General features: G+C 45.3%; 1 protein-coding gene across 1 annotated transcript in view; it reads left to right on the plus strand.

Annotated features, from left to right (window-relative positions):
• DOCK2 (dedicator of cytokinesis 2) overlaps window positions 1-16097 on the plus strand; it is a 473410-nt gene that overhangs the window by 106226 nt on the left and 351087 nt on the right. The window contains exon 23 of the mRNA XM_042233648.1: window positions 12568-12676. Within this exon, the coding sequence (XP_042089582.1) occupies window positions 12568-12676 (109 nt within the window). The remainder of the gene's footprint in view (window positions 1-12567; window positions 12677-16097) is intronic.

Raw genomic sequence — 16097 nt, forward strand, 5'->3', positions numbered from 1 at the left:
CCTTGAGAGCATGTAACAATCAGATCATATCATGAGGTCATGAGGTGTTCTGGAGGAAGTTCTGCCCAAGCTGTGACCTGAGTGATGAGTAGGAACTGGCAGGTAAAGAGAAAGCTGAAAGGAGGTCCCTGAGACAATAGAGATTTGGCTTAATTGAGGTGTAGAAAGGCAGAGTGGCTGGAATTCAGTGATGGAGGCATTAGGCAGAAGATTGCCCAGAAGGACAGTAAGGGATGGACCTTGACGATCCTTGAAAGTCAGGCCATGGAATCTGGACAATATTCTGAGGGAAACAGGGAGCTATTAAAGGATTTTTGACAAGAGAATAATATGATGGCATTTGTGTTTTTAGAGTGGTCCCTCTGACCATTGTGTAGAAAATGGATTGAAAGGGATTAAGAGTGAAGGAAGGGAGGTGGTTCAGAAACCTCTACAAATGAGAGGTAGTGGGGACTTGGATGAAAACAGTGCTGATGAAGATGAAGAATAGTAAATGGCATTGGTGGCTATAGTTAACAATACTGTATCACAGCGGTTCCCAGCCTCCTGGCCCTGGGTGGTGCTCATCTGTGGCCTGTTAGGAACTGGGCCACAGAGCAGGAGGTGAGTGGTGGGTGAAAATTAAATCATTCCACCTCCCACTTCAAGGAAAAATTGTCTTCCTAAAACCGATCCCTTTCCGGTGACAAAAAGGTTGGAGACTGCTGTTGTATTATATACTTGAAAGAGCAGATTTTACATGTTCTCAACAGACACACACACACACACACACACACACACACACACACACGCAGAGTTTTGTGGTTCTGAATGTGTTGACCAACCTCATTGTGGCAGTCCTTCTATAGCATATACTTGTGTCAAGTTATCACATGGCATACCTAAACTTACACAGTTTTATATGTTAATTTTACTCAGTAAAACTACAGAAAATGGCACTTCGTGCCCCACCGATCCTCAGGCTCTTGAAGACCCACCTGTACCTACTCCAGGCCCTGACTTGGGCACCGATATGGCCCTGCAATGTGGGGGTCTTGGCAGTGTGAGCGGGCTTGGTCTTAGATGACTGTCATGCCCCATCCTGACTCTTTGACAGTAGAAGCCAGTTAGGAGTCCTGGAGGTTTTCCTCAGTGGCCGTGTGGTCTCCTTAGAAGGAAGGGAACCAGTGCTGGAGGGAAGTGAGCTGGGAAGGTCTCTGGCTTAGAGCTCAGTCTGGGGACTCAGGTAGCAGCTCTTTCTGCCACCCTGCTGTCCCCTGGCACCTTGTCCAGCCCTCAGCCTTCCTACCACTCAGACGAGGTCCCCAAGAACACAAACCTTGGAGTGTTTGGACTTGATACTTCCTCAGGTATTCTCAGATTTCAAAACAGAGTTTAACTGCACATGCATTTTTAAAACCAGCACCATTAGTAAAGAAAATGTTAAAAATTCTATTTAACTCTACACACCAAATGTCAAGGCTCTTCGTGGAACAAGAGCAGGGGTTAATCTTGTTAGTCAAGGGTTAATCTGGGGTTAATCATGCTTCTCGGGAAGCTGCAGACTGAAAGGGCAAAGTTCAGATGGTTTTGGCATGATCACCATACACAGTATTTCTGACTTGACATTTCTCAGACCAGTGTCCCTCTGGCTTCAGTCCAGGCCGTGAACCAGGAAGTAGGTTAGAGATTAGCATCTTGATCTCATGACTGTGAAGGGACACCTGCCTCCAGGTGTGTGGCCTCGAGCTGCAACTCCTGCTCCAGCTCCAGCTCCCATGATGAGAAGGCGAGAATTCAGGAAAGACTCCGGGGAAAGGTTTGTCGGAGAAGGCGATGGCACCCCACTCCAGTACTCTTGCCTGGAAAATCCCATGGATGGAGGAGCCTGGTGGGCTGCAGTCCATGGGGTCGCTAAGAGTCGGACACGACTGAGTGACTTCACTTTCACTTTTCACTTCCATGCATTGGAGAAGGAGATGGCAACCCACTCCAGTGTTCTTGCCTGGAGAATCCCAGGGGCAGGGGAGCCTGGTGGGCTGTCATCTGTGGTGTCACACAGAGTCGGACATGACTGAAGTAACTTAGCAGCAGCAGCAACAGCAACAATAGAAAGGAACTGGAAGCCAAGAAACATTCACTCGCCCTCCCTACCCCCAAGGAGTAGATAGCTCTTCTTAAATTAAAAGTGATACTTCAGTTCAGTTCAGTCACTCAGTCGTGTCCGACTCTTTGCAACCCCATGAATCACAGCACGCCAGGCCTCCCTGTCCATCACCAACTCCCGGAGTTCACTCACACTCACGTCCATCGAGTCGGTGATGCCATCCAGCCATCTCATCCTCGGTCATCCCCTTCTCCTCCTGCCCCCAATCCCTCCCAGCATCAGAGTCTTTTCCAGTGAGTCAACTCTTCGCATGAGGTGGCCAAAGTACTGGAGCTTCAGCTTTAGCATCATTCCTTCCAAAGAAATCCCAGGGCTGATCTCCTTTAGAATGGACTGGTTGGATCTCCTTGCAGTCCAAGGGACTCTCAAGAGCCTTCTCCAACACCACAGTTCAAAAGCATCAACTCTTCTGTGCTCAGCTTTCTTCACAGTCCAACTCTCACATCCATACATGACCACTGGAAAACCCATAGCCTTGACTAGATGGACCTTTGTTGGCAAAGTAATGTCTCTGCTTTTCAATATGCTATCTAGGTTGGTCATAACTTTTCTTCCAAGGAGTAAGCGCTTATAAAACCAGAATATAATATAAAAACATATAAAGGGATTGTTGATATGCAGAATTCCTTTTCTAAGAGGTAATGAAATGATCAACTGAACGTATAGACTTTACTAAGCATGCGTGTGTGCACATGTATATAATCATTATGCAACTTTTTTTTTTCTTTTATGACCTAGAGAATAGTGAGCTTAGTAAAATAACTCAGAGGAAGACAAATACTATATGTTATCACTTATATGTAGAGTGTAAAAAATATACAAGTGAATATATCTGCAAGACAGATTCACAGACATAGAAAACAAACTTATGGTTACCTAAGGGAGAGGGAGGAGGGGGAAGGACAAGTTAGGGGTATGGCATTAACAGATACTACTATTACATACAAAACAGATAAGCAGAAAGGTTATACTGTACAGCACAGGGATTTATACCCATTGTCTTGTAATAATCTCTAATGGAGTATAATCTGCAAAATGTTGTACATCTAACATAATATTGTTAACTCAACTACATTTTAATCAAATTTCGAAAAAAGGTATCGAGAACACTTCCCGGGTCATTAAGAAACTAAAGAAAGATATGGTAAGAGAAACAGTCAAGACCTTTTAAATTTCTTTCTAGTACCAAAACTTTTTAGATTAACTTGACCTGAGAGAAAGAGCTGAAGAACTTTGCTGAGTATTAGCTTGTCTTTCAAGTAAATGATGTAATCTATATTTTTCTCTATATGTCTTGAAACCATGGAAAATTGTGTGTGTGTGTGTGTGTGTGTATTTATTTCTATCCTTAGGAACATTGTTTTGGGAACACTCAATTTCTGATCATATTGAGGAAAAGACCCTGAACACCATTTTCCATGCTAATGGAGAAATTTGCCTAAGTGCAGACTGACGCAGCTTAGGTCTTCCTGCCCAATTACGTAAAGGCTGAAGCTCCTCTCAGCAGGATGAAGGATGACACAGGGCACACATCACACTCTATTCATAGCGTAGAGTTCTTTTCAAGGCTTTTGCCTGCATTTTATTACCTACTTACTATTAATTTATTACACAGGGTTGCCATATTTTAAGAGTAAAGTGAATGTTTTAGATGGATTGTTTTCCTTTCATTTCTTCCATATTGTTGACTTCTATTATTTTTTTTTAACTTAGGCTGTTTAGGCTTCTACCTGAGGCAGTTTTTCTTCAGTGATTGCATTAATTTGTGTGCATTCACTCTAGACATTTTTCAAAACAGGATCCCCACATGTTGAGTTTGTCTTTTATTCCCTCTTATCTACAAATCATCCTTCCCCTGGGGTGATTTACAGAAAGAAGCCTGTTTAGTGAAACTTCTTTGCAGTTTGCCTTAAGGGGCAGTCCCTTCTCAAATGTCAGATTCTGGAGAAGTAACAGCTCAAGTAGAGAGAATTTTGTCCATGACAAAAGTATTAGCACCAGGAACCAGTCTGAGCCTTGCCTATGGACAGCTGGTTATATTCAGCTCAATCAAGTCTGCATGAAATACTCTGGCCACCAGAGCTGCTTGAGAGTTCATCCTGGCTGCTGCTGCTGCTAAGTTGCTTCAGTCGTGTCCGACTTTGCGCGACCCCATAGACGGCAGCCCACCAGGCTTCTCTGTCCCTGGGATTCTCCAGGCAAGAGCACTGGAGTGGGTTGTCATCTCCTTCTCCAATGCAGGAAAGTGAAAAGTGAGAGTGAAGTCATTCAGTCATGTCCCACTCTTAGCAACCCCATGGACTGCAGGCCACCAGGCTCCTCCGTCCATGGGATTTTCCAGGCAAGAGTAATGGAGTGGGGTGCCATTGCCTTCTCCGTCATACTGGCTACTTTGTGTTAAACCCTAGCCCTTCCCCTAGCACTTCCTTTCTAATTATCCTAGCCCTTCCTTATAGAGTTCCTTTCTAACACAGCTTTTTTTCTTTCTCTTCTGAGAATAACTCCTTACATTTCAACTTTTGGTACACTTAGAGCAAAATTTTCTCTGGTCATTCTTGAGCTGGACAACTCACTCCAGGCTTATCGCCCAAAAATTCCATGTCTTAATCTGCAGTTTATGATCCAGTTCAGATCCATAGACCTTGGTGGTAAGAGAGGGGGTGGTGATGGTGGTGATGACCATGTGGGAAACCGCAGGATAAGACAGAGGAGCATCTCTTCATGATCCCTTTCCAGCTCTATTGCTTTGATTTAAGTGTGACTGCTGAGTGCACTGAAGGGTTTCTTTCTATAAGTACGATCAATAAATGCAAGGATGATTTTCAGATAGACTCAGCCACTGGTTTGGCTACAGTTTTTCTTTATCCCAGGCTGCAGGGCGGTGGAGAGAGAGAGACAAAGAGACAGAGAGGTAGGTAGGTTCTGATCCTAGAGGGCTGTGAATTTTTCAGAGTAATTACTCTTCGGAAACTATGAATGGCTTAATGGTTGTTTTTGTAGAGTCACTAATTTACACCTCCTGCAATAGATTGAATTATTGGCTCAGGGGCAGGAACATCAGTTAGGTAACCTTGGATTTAGAGCTTGAACAGAAAAAGGTTAGAGCCAGCCATCTAACTTCCCTAGACAGTCCCAGAACTCATCCTAGGGGTGAGTGATGCTGTCCTGTCTACTGTGACTTATTCCGCTTCCCGGAAACCTGCTATTACTTGGCTCTGTCCCTGGAGGCAGTGTTACCTAGAGGTTGTGTGGCGTACACACTCAGTTGCGTCCAACTCTTTGTGACCCAGTGGACTGTAGCCTACCAGGTTCCTCTGTACATGGGATTTTCCGGGCAAAAATCCTGAAGTGGATTGCTAACTCCTTCTCCAAGGGATCTTCCCAACCTGCATCTACTGTGTCTCCTGCGTTGCCAGGCAGATTCTTTACCACTAGCGCCACCTGGGAAGCCCCATGCCTGGTGGTTAAAGGAGTGAAGTTTGGATCCAGACACTCTTGGGCTCAAATTCTGACTCTGCCGTTTATGAACTGAGTTAGTAGAGTGTCTGGTGCATAGTGAATGCTTAATAAATGGTAGCTATTGTCAGCATTAGTTGTCTTAGTGGTAGAAGTAATAATAATAAAGGTAGTGTAGCAGAAGTTGACTGTTAATACCATCCCTAAGATGTTGCTTAGGTACCGTTAGAATTAGCTGAACTACTATGACTTCTAAATTCATATGACATTTCTGTATAGCCACATTGAATGTGCTAAGGTTTAAGGGGCAGGGTGCTGAGGACTGAGAGGGCCTCTGGCAGGTGGCTCACTGGGGTCAGTGTCTGCTGGAGCCCGTTCTCTCTCCTTGGCTTCCATTCCCCTGTTCATGCCTCTTTAATTTTTTTCTTTCTCCTGTGTAAGATGTAGATAATAATAACCTCTGTCAGATAGCTAATCCATGTGAAGAAATGAGCACAGTGCCTGACCCTTAAGAATCACTCAAGAGTAATATTAAACTTTTATTGTTCAGTTTTTCTCATTATACAGCAATTCATTATTTACCTATTGGTTGGCCTCATGACTTCTTAGGGATAGAGACTGAGTCTTACTCTGTTTATCTCTATCGCAGTGCCTGGCACATAGTAGGGGCTCAAAAACCAGCAGTTGCTTTTATGAAGTTTCTGGTTTCTTCCTCGTATGGCTTTAGATAGCAAAAAGGAGTGGTTCCAGAAGAAAATGGTGGTAGTACATAACAGTAGCTAGTATTTATTGTTAACTGTGTACTAAGCACTCTGTTAATTGCTTTACATGTTTTATTTTAAGGTTGGGCAACTGTGTGGGGCTAGTACCATTTTACTAATGAGAACACTGAACCTTCTAGAAATGAAGAAGTTTAGCCGAGATCGCCCACTTGGTCAGTGGCAGAGCAGGGGTTAGAAAGCATGCAGTCTCACTGAAGTGTCTCTGTTGCTTCCCAGAGGTGGGCAGGAAGCCAGGAGGATGCCAGGGAATGTGGCTCAGACGAGCAGGAAGCGGCTGAGGTACAAGGTATAGAAATGAAAAGGGGCCAGGGCCCAGGAAACCCTCTACCCTGGATTCCTAGTTGAATCTTCCTCCTAGCTTTCTGCAGACTGAGATTGCCTTGGTTCAACTCTACTTCCCTGGGTTGCTGGCCTGAGGCTGGCATCCCCGTTTTCGGCTGAGGCTTTATGTACCTGCATGGAGGAGGTGGTGCAAAGCAGTGTACACACCATATGGGGCCCTATTTGCATTTAGTGAGTGCTCAGCTGTGCAGTGTCTCCTTAATGAACCACATGCCAGTCAAGCGTGGCTATATTTATCTAAGCCCTGGGAGCTGAGTGCCTGCTGTGACTGGACTCACATGCCCCAGAACAGTGCCCTGCAGGTTGTTCCAGTTTTCCTTGTGGTCAGGGCCTTCAGGCCCTTCAATAGTTTGTTCCCTGGCAGAATCAGCTGGTTTCTAGGTGTTCTGAAGCCAGAAAAAATGTTTTCCTCCTGAAGGAGGGATATATACAGAGAATAAGTGCTAAAGAAGGACCTTGAAACTACATCTGCTGTGCCCTTGACTTCAAGGCTACATTCAAACCTTGCAGACAGATGAGGCATTATTTTTCTTTTCTCCTCATGTTTCTTAGGAGAGGACCCACAGTCCTGAATGTGCCCTGCCTCTGCATCCCCATCAGTTTAATTTCTTCCATATAATCTAAAACCTTTATGCCCTTTTCCTTACTCTTTCTAAGAAATACTCTGTTTATATGCACTCAGATCAGAGAGCTTGCCAATATGATCACTTCTGTGGTCAGAAATCAACAGTAGGAATTACTGATATTTACTTAACATTTATTAAGTACCAGCTACAATACTAAGCTCTTGAGAGACATCATCTCATTTTTTTTTCACCTCAAAATAACCCTTTGAATGGGCATCATGTCTCTGTTTTATCAACAAGAATGGTTTAAGTTTCAGAGATATAATTTGTCTAAGGCTACACGGCCAGTCTATGCAGGAGTCTAGCTAGACAGAAAAGTTCTTTACTAAATAGTTTTTTACTTCCTTTCTTCTTCCCAACTGTAGTCATTTTCTTCAGCTGTTCTTCCCATTCCCACCAAATAAAAGCCCAGGCTTAAAAAGTCACACACACACATACAGACAGGACTGATAAGACTGCGACAATTTGGCTTAATGGTGTAGCCACTGTGAGACACAAGCCGTTTGTGGTTTTCTCAGGGTGTGTGCCCAGAAGTGGGATCGCTGGGTCATGTGGTAGTTTTATTCCTAGTTTTTAAAGGAGCCTCCGTACTGTTCTCCATGGTGGCTGTACCAATTTAGGTTCCTACCAACAGTGCAAGAGGGTTCCATTTTCGCCACATCCTCTCCAGCATTTATTGTTTGTAAATTTTTTGATGATGGCTTTTCTGACTGGTTTGAGGTGGTACCTCATTGTAGTTTTGATTTGCATTTCTCTAATAATGAGTGATATTGAGTATCTTTTCATGTGTTTGTTGGACATCTGCATGACTTCTTTGGAGAGATGTCTGTTTAGGTTTTCCTCCCACCCGAATGTTCATTGCAGCGCTGTTCACAGTAGCCAGGACACGGAAGCAACCCAGATGTTCATCGACAGATGAATGGATAAAGAAGCATGGTACATATAGACAATGGGATGTCACTCAACCATAAAAAGGGATACATTTGAGTCACTTCTAGTGTGGTAGATGAACCTAGAGTCTGTTATATAGAGTGAAGTAAGTCAGAAAGGGAAAAACGAATTTTACATATTAACGCATATGTATGGAATCTAGAAAAATGGTACTGATGAACCTCTTTGCAGGGCAGGGATAGAGACACAGACTTTGGACACAGTGGAGGAAGGAAAGGGTTGGACGAATTGAGAGAATAGCACTGAACCGCATACGTTACCATATGTAAAACAGATAGGCAGTGGGAGGTTTCTGTATCGCAGGGAGCTCAGCCCGGTGCTCTGCGGCAACCTGGAGGGGTGGGATGGTGGGGGCTGGGGGAGAGGATCGAGGGAAGGAACATACGTATGTCTATGGCCGATTCACGATGTACGGCAGAAGCCAACCCTATTGTAAAGCAATGATCCTCCACGTAAAAATAAATTTAAAAACATGCAAGCCATCTCCTCACAGGGTTGTTTCTTATCCTTTGTAAAACTTTGGCACCTGTAGATTCTATTTCTACTCGGCTGGAATGTGGTGTTATGGTGCTTAACCTGTAAGGTGAGTAGTAGGGAGCAGCCCAGATTCCCATGGAGGCAGGTGCCCCAATCTTGGCCTTGTGAGATCTGTGTCATCTCTGCTGTGTGTGAGAGTCTCAGAGCATGGAAAGAGAAGAACGCTGAGTTCTGGGTCTAGCCCTGCCGCTGGTGCAGCCTGTGACCTAGAGCAGAGCACATCTGTCCTGCTGGTAGAAACTAAGCTTGCTCTCCCACAAAGCTGAAATCTGAGTAGAAGGCCTTGACTTGGTCTTACAACCTAAAAGTCTGTTTGCCTTCCCACCTTAGTCAGTAACATTTACAAGACGGTGGCAAAGCCGAGTCTCCCCACCCCCACCCCGCTCAGGCCCTCAGTCTTGCCATCTGCACAGCAGGAAGCGTGGGCCCCGTGCTTGCTGGCCTCCCCAGCAGCTCTTGGTTTAGAACTCCAGGGAGCTGCAGGCAGATGCCTCTCTCACCCTGCAGAGTTCTGACCGGAGAGGAGTTTCAGTGAACCCAGCCAGGGCTAATCCAAGTGGAAAAGGGTGTTATTGGAAGAATAGTTGTGCAGCTCATAAAACCCCAAATGTGTTAAATAACTAGACATAGGGATGCCGGGAATCAGGGTACCTTCAAATACCTCTCCAGCGAGAGTTCGTGAACTTTCCCCCTTTAGCACTGCCTGGGATGACTCCCAACACAGCCCATTTCTGTGATTTTCTGTTAAAAATCATGAATTCTGTCATGGACTAGTAAATTTTGGAAGGGGCGTGGGGGTGGGCAGGGTCAGCCAGCAGGAGGAAGCTGCTAGAGGCCATTGTTGTGGGCAGCACAAATGGTCCAAAGCAGAGGACTGGGTGGGATGCCCCCACACACGTGCACCCAGAAGCATACAAATGTGTGCCTTACAGAGAAGGGCCATATATAGTAGATAATGATGTAAGTAATGATGTGTTCACCATGGGCAGCTGCATCTGGGTGTTAAATGTGGGAGGAAGACACCATAGACCAGTAACAGAAACGACAATGTCACTTATTAAATGTTTTCAGGCAGCTGTGGTTAGAGGAAAGAGTAAGGGGTTTCAAAGCAAAAGCCTTGGGGGAGGGACCATCTATTAGCTTTAGGCACAAAGGAAATCTCACAGTACCGTCTCAACAAGGAAAGTACCACCACTGTGAATTAGGATCTTCCCTTCCTTCCTGCCACGCTTCTTAGGCGGTGCTAGTGGTAAAGAACCCATCTGTCAGTGCAGGATATGTAGGAGACCCAGGTTCTATTCCTGGGTTGGGAAGATCCCCTGCAGGAGGACACGGCAGCCCACTCCAGTACTCTCACCTGGAGAATCCCGTGGACAGAGGAGCCTGGTGAGCAGTGGCCCATGTGGTCACAAAGAGTATGAGATGACTGACGTGACTCAGCACGTACACACACGCACACACATCCTTCCTTCCTGCCAGACCCTGTGTCATCTTTTCCACTTTGATGGGATTTGGGCAGTGTTCCATCTATTGAGAGTTTATGTCTTTATTTGTACAATACTCCTATTCCAATAATTAACAACAGTTAACACTTAGCCAGGACTCAGCATGTGCCCAGCAGGTCACGTGTGTGTGAGCTGGGCTCCTCACAGTCCTTGGACACAGTTCTGGAACAGCCTGCATTTGTAGGTGAGAAACTGAGGCTTATAGGAGTTAAGGCTGGTAGTGAGGCACCCAGTCCAGTGGTGGACAAAGTGATGGAGTGACCAGGCCCAGAAGCCTATGGCCAGGTCTGAATTCTGGCCCCTGCACTTCTGACATGGAGTCCTTGGGCATGCTGCTGAGTCATTGATCTGTAAAATGGGGATAAGGGTGGGCCCCTTACCATAGTGTGGGATGGGGGTGTGATTTAATAACACAGACAGTGCCTGGTGGCAGAGTGGTGCTCTGTTATGTTTGCTGTTACTAATAAGGGCTTCAGTTAGTCATGGGCAGATTAGAGATCAGAACCCAGGCTGACTGACTCCAAAACACATCCTCCACGACAGAACCTGTCTGGTTCAGGCCTGAGAGGTGCAGTAGAGGGAAAAGGGGGAGAGAAGGAGGAGGAGGCAGGGGAGGGGTGAGGGAGCGCGGAGGAGGGGAGCCTCAGAACTCTGGGTTTCTCTCAGCCTCGTAGCTATGACCTTGAACTAGATACCTAGAAAGTCAGCGGCAGTTCCTGGATCCCTGTACTGGATTGAAGCATTCTGGCTTCTCCTTAAGCTTCTTACTTCAGGAGGCTTTAGGAAGGGGGTACTTAGGAAAAAAGAAGAGAGGAGGCAGAGAGTGACTAAGAAAAGAGATGAAGTCAGAGAGAGAGAGAGAAAAGCAGATAAACATACTGACTGACAGAGAGAGAGTGAATGATACCCAAAAGAAGAGAAACATAGACACCCACTTTGAGACGAGAAAGGAAGTAGAGCAGGAGCTTAAAGAAAAGCAGGTGAGAGGCTGGGCGAGGTGGAGCAGAGACAGAGCAGAGGTTTCCGCGCTGCCCTGCCTGCGACTGCAGGAGGGGCGGACCCTGCAGTGCGTCGGCGCTCCATCTGAGCAGAGCACCTCCCGGGCAGCAGGCAGCCCAGGGGCTGGGCCGTGGAGGGCCGTGACAGGAGGCCTCTATATCTGAGTGGGAGACAGGAGCGCTCTGCTCTGTGTCTTGCCCAGGATGCCACAGATGGAGTGCAGAGTTTTCACCAGTTGGTGATAAAGGCTTGTTCGGAGAGGCCTTGGGCTGAACAGCATACCAAGGTTGGGCCTCAAGGGTGCTGAGACTCAGGAGCCTAAAAGACTGATTTTACACCAGGGGATGGTTTCTATAAAGTCGCCTGTATACATTAGAGAGACTTTGAGAATCTCTGCAAGGATATCCAGCCTTGTGCTCATGCTCAGTCGCTTAAGTCACGTCTGAGTCTTTGCCAGCCCATGGACTGTAGTCCGCCAGGCTCCTCTGCCCATGGAATTCTCCAGGCAACAATGCTGGAGTGGGTTGCCATGATCCAGGGATGGAACCTCTGTCTCTTGCATTGCAGGATCCATCCTTAATAATTACCAGTTTTTCAGTAGGATTGATGAGGAATGTCACTTCATAAGTAATGCATTTTTAAAAACAATATCAATGTAGGGACTTTATAATCAGAGTAACAAAAGTTTTAAATTAAGTCCTCAGTACACTCCTGAAATGAGAGGGCAGGGAGAATCACATCCCTTGACATGCAGCACAGATGACCGTGTTCATCCCACAAGTGGGCAGTGGCTAAGGGGAAGGGCAGAATGTTTGAAAATATTTCTCCTTGATGCTTCCAAAATACTTTGAAAACCTGATGACAAGTCTCCCTCTGATTCTTCAAGAAGGATGAAATTATTAATGTCCCTTCAACTTGGATGAGTTTCATTCCTTTGAGATTCTTCAGGGTTTGAATAAAAGGCAGGAGGGGGATGATTTATCATGTCGAGTCAGTCGCATGGTGCCTGTTGTGCTTGTGGACCTGGGCTTCCCCTGAGAGGATCGTGCACCAGCCCCTGCCCCCTGAGAGGGTCATGTACCAGCCACCGCTGCACCAGCCCCCACCCCTTGAGTCCACGTCTCCACCCCTTTCCCAGTTTCAAACCGAGTTTGTAGCTGGCACACTCTTTCAAAGGTATTGCTTGTTGGTTTGAGAAATGATTCAGGTGTGTCTTCTTTCAGGCTTTACGAAGGCAAGGAACAGATGGAGTTTGAAGAATCCATGAGACGGCTCTTTGAATCCATCAACAACTTGATGAGAAGTCAATATAAAACAACCATCCTTTTGCAGGTTGGTTCACACGACTAAAGAAAAAAAAATCTGTCTTTTCCCTTGGGCATCTGATAGAAAACAGCACGGTGAGATAATGCCTACTTTTGCTTGAATGGGCACAGCCCTGTGTTAATTGAAGGCCTGGGCTGGCCTCGTGGTATAAGGATCATGAACACCAACGGCACCTCGGGACAGCAGAAGGCTTATTTGTTTGTTTCCCATGAAAGCAGCAGTGCTTCTTGTTAAATAACTCTGAAGCTTTTGCTCCCTGGAAGGAAACAGGTCAGACCTGATCCATTTTTAGTGGTGAGAATAGTTAAGGTGTCAGTCTCTGAAACTGTCCACTTTTTAATCTCAACACTGTAAACTCAGATCCCCTTTGGGGTTGAGAGTCTCCTTAATAAACAAGAGATATTTTGGAGAGAATGGGACCTCTGATTTAGTGGTTCATGAATCATATCTACAAGCTCTGTAAATCTTTGAGAAACCTATGTTTGAGAAAGAGTTTAGCAGCCAAGAGACTGAGTGAGGAGGCTGTTTGAGGTTGATCTTCATAACTATCACAGCACTAATTCACAAGTGCCTCATGAGTTGTGAAGAAGAAAACTCAAGCACAATTGGTCTAAACCAATGAGTCAATGCACACGACTGCCCCTTCTTTTGATAAGGTATCTTTTTAATTGCTAGCTTAAATGCCTGCTAATTAGCTATGTCTGGTGTTGCCCGGCCTCTGGTTAGAATGAATGAGGCCCTGGTGTTCAGCTAGAATGCAGCTGAGGATGCAAAAGCAGAAGTCTTTCTTGGAGTGTCTGTTGCTAACATGATGGGTTCCAAACTTTGCACACTGAAATCACATGAGGATCTTGAATACACTCTGATGACTAATTACCAGCAGCATACATCCTAATGGAATTGGTATGCAGTGTGACCAGGGAGAAGGCAGTTTGGAAATCTGCCCATTTGATTTTCATATGAAGTGAAGTTTGGGAATCAGTCTGCTAATGTAATGGCTTCCTTAGATTTAACTAATGTTGGGAACTTCTGTATGTGAGTGAGACTGTGTGTGTGTGTTTGTGTGTGTGTGTGTGTGTGTGTGGAGAGAGGAGCTTTGTCTTGTTCATCATTATATCCTCAGCATATAGAACAGTCCTAGTATATAGTTGATACTTGGTAAATATCTGTGGAATGAATAATCCTTAGAATAGGTGTTAAGATCTCTGTTTCATAGGTATGGAAATTGAAGGGCTCCTGTCTGCTAAGGGGTGTAGCTGGGATTCAGATCTCTTCCTGCCTGGCTCTAAGGAGCATGTTCTGAACTGCTACATTATACTGTTGTTTACACTACACATTTAGTACCTACTGGGGATATGGGGCTTCCCAGGTGGTGTTAACGATAAAGAACCTGTCTGCCAATTCAGGAGACATAAGCAATACAGGTTCTGTCCCTGGGTTGAGAATATCCCTTGGAGGAGGAAATGACAACCCTCTCCAGTATTCTTGCCTGGGAAATCCCATGGATAGAGGAGTCTGGCAGCCTACAGTCCATGGGGTCTGTAGAGGCTACTGCATTGCATCAAGTCTGAAATAGGCTCCAGGGAAGCTGAAGTGTGAGGGACAAACAGAGGAGCTGGTTGGCAGGGAGGAGAAAGGAGTCGATGCCCCAGAGAGGTAGAGGTGCCCAGAGAGAGACTATGTGACCTTGAGAAAAACAGGGGAATAAGTCATCCCACAGCCATCCTTTCCAATTTCAGCACCGATTTCCCTATGATGAACTGCCTGCATTTGGGGGGAAGGAATAAAGGGAATGCAAAGGCAGGGAAAGAATGGAGAAAAAGGAAGCTAAAAGATGAGCCAGTGAGAATGTCTGATTCTGAGAGGACCTGGGTCCACAAAATGTCTCCTTTAGATCAAGCTGTCCGATTTAACGCTGGATTCAACCTCTCAAGGTCTCTGTCTCCTCATCTGTAAAACTTTAGTATCTGGGTGAAGATCAGGTAAACATTGTTTGCAAAAGAGCCAATTATAAAATACTATGCAAATACGGAGAGCTAATAGGATTATTATGGCTTTGGCATGAGTCTTTTTACCCAGGTTTTGATTGTCTGGGTAGCTGTGTTAGAAAATGGCCTGTTTTCCCTGGGATCTGGGCCAGGTTATGCTGGTTTCTTCTCATGGATTTCCACCCCAAGAGCCAAGAAAAGGGACTTCGCCTTTTTAAAAATTTACTCTAAAAGGGCCAAATTTAGCTTCTAGGATGAAATCAATGATGTTTTCTGTCTATTCCTATGGTTGTTGAAAAGTTGTCAAAGAAGAATATAAAGTCATATTGAAGTATGAAGAGCAATACCATCTGAAAAAACCAAATGCTCTTTTAGGGTATGAGGAGAGAGGGGTCAAGGCCATATGATGTCAGCAAACCTCACACAAGGGGTCTTCTGCAGACTTTGATATTCACTATTGGAGACTATCAGTCGGACACGATGGAGCAACTGAACTGAACTGACTGGAGAATGAGCTTTGGATGTCAAGCCAGAGAGATCTGAGTGGGAAATGGGGCATCCACGCTTGGGCACATAGCACTGGGCAAATGATTTCAGCATCCTGGGCTTCAATTACCCTTTTATAAAATGGGAAGCCTAATGTCTGTCTAATTTAGAGAATTATTGAGAGGATTAAAGTAATGCATGTAAAGCATGGTGGGTAAAGCCGGTTACATAGTTCAATTTAAATAATTTTTAGTCATGTATATCTCTTCCTCCTTTCAGTTCAGTTCAGTTTAGTTACTCAGTCACGTCCAACTCTCTGCGACCCCATGAATCACAGCATGCCAGGCCCCCCTGTCCATCACCAACTCCCGGAGTTCACTCAAACTCATGAGGGCATTTTCAACAGAGTGGAATCTGGAAGGGAATATTTGTGTTTCTAACCTTGTCACATGAAGTCAAGCAGTTTTAGGACATCCAGTTATTCTGTTAGATCAAGAAACAGATATAAATTTCAAGGAGGATAAGCTTACAAGAACTGACTCTATAAAAAAATAAAAAAAGGAAGGCAAAGTTTTGCCAGTGAAATAGGACAGCATGACTGGAGTCTTGATTCTGAGCCTGCATGGGGTAGAGTGGGAAAGAGTGCTGTGATCTATTAGTAATGTCTGCCGTAAGTTTTGGGGGAGAGCATGGAGAAGGCCAGTGGTTGGCACTCCCGTTCCAGCCTTACACTTCCAGCTGGGTAGTGGCTTAGGTGGAAGCCCTAATTCACGCCTGCCTGAGTTCAGAGTGAAGTCCATCTGGTTTAGTCTCAGCTTTGCCCATGTGAATTCTTGGACCCAAGCTGGTTATTTCTCATGTCTGAGGCTCATCTGGCTTTTGTGAATTGCTTTCTGTGGTTTACCTAATTGTTCAGAGATGGCATGGCAGTGTCTCACATGAAACGACGGAGA

Source organism: Ovis aries, chromosome 16 (genome assembly GCF_016772045.2).
Source record: "Ovis aries strain OAR_USU_Benz2616 breed Rambouillet chromosome 16, ARS-UI_Ramb_v3.0, whole genome shotgun sequence".
NCBI lineage: Eukaryota > Metazoa > Chordata > Mammalia > Artiodactyla > Bovidae > Ovis > Ovis aries.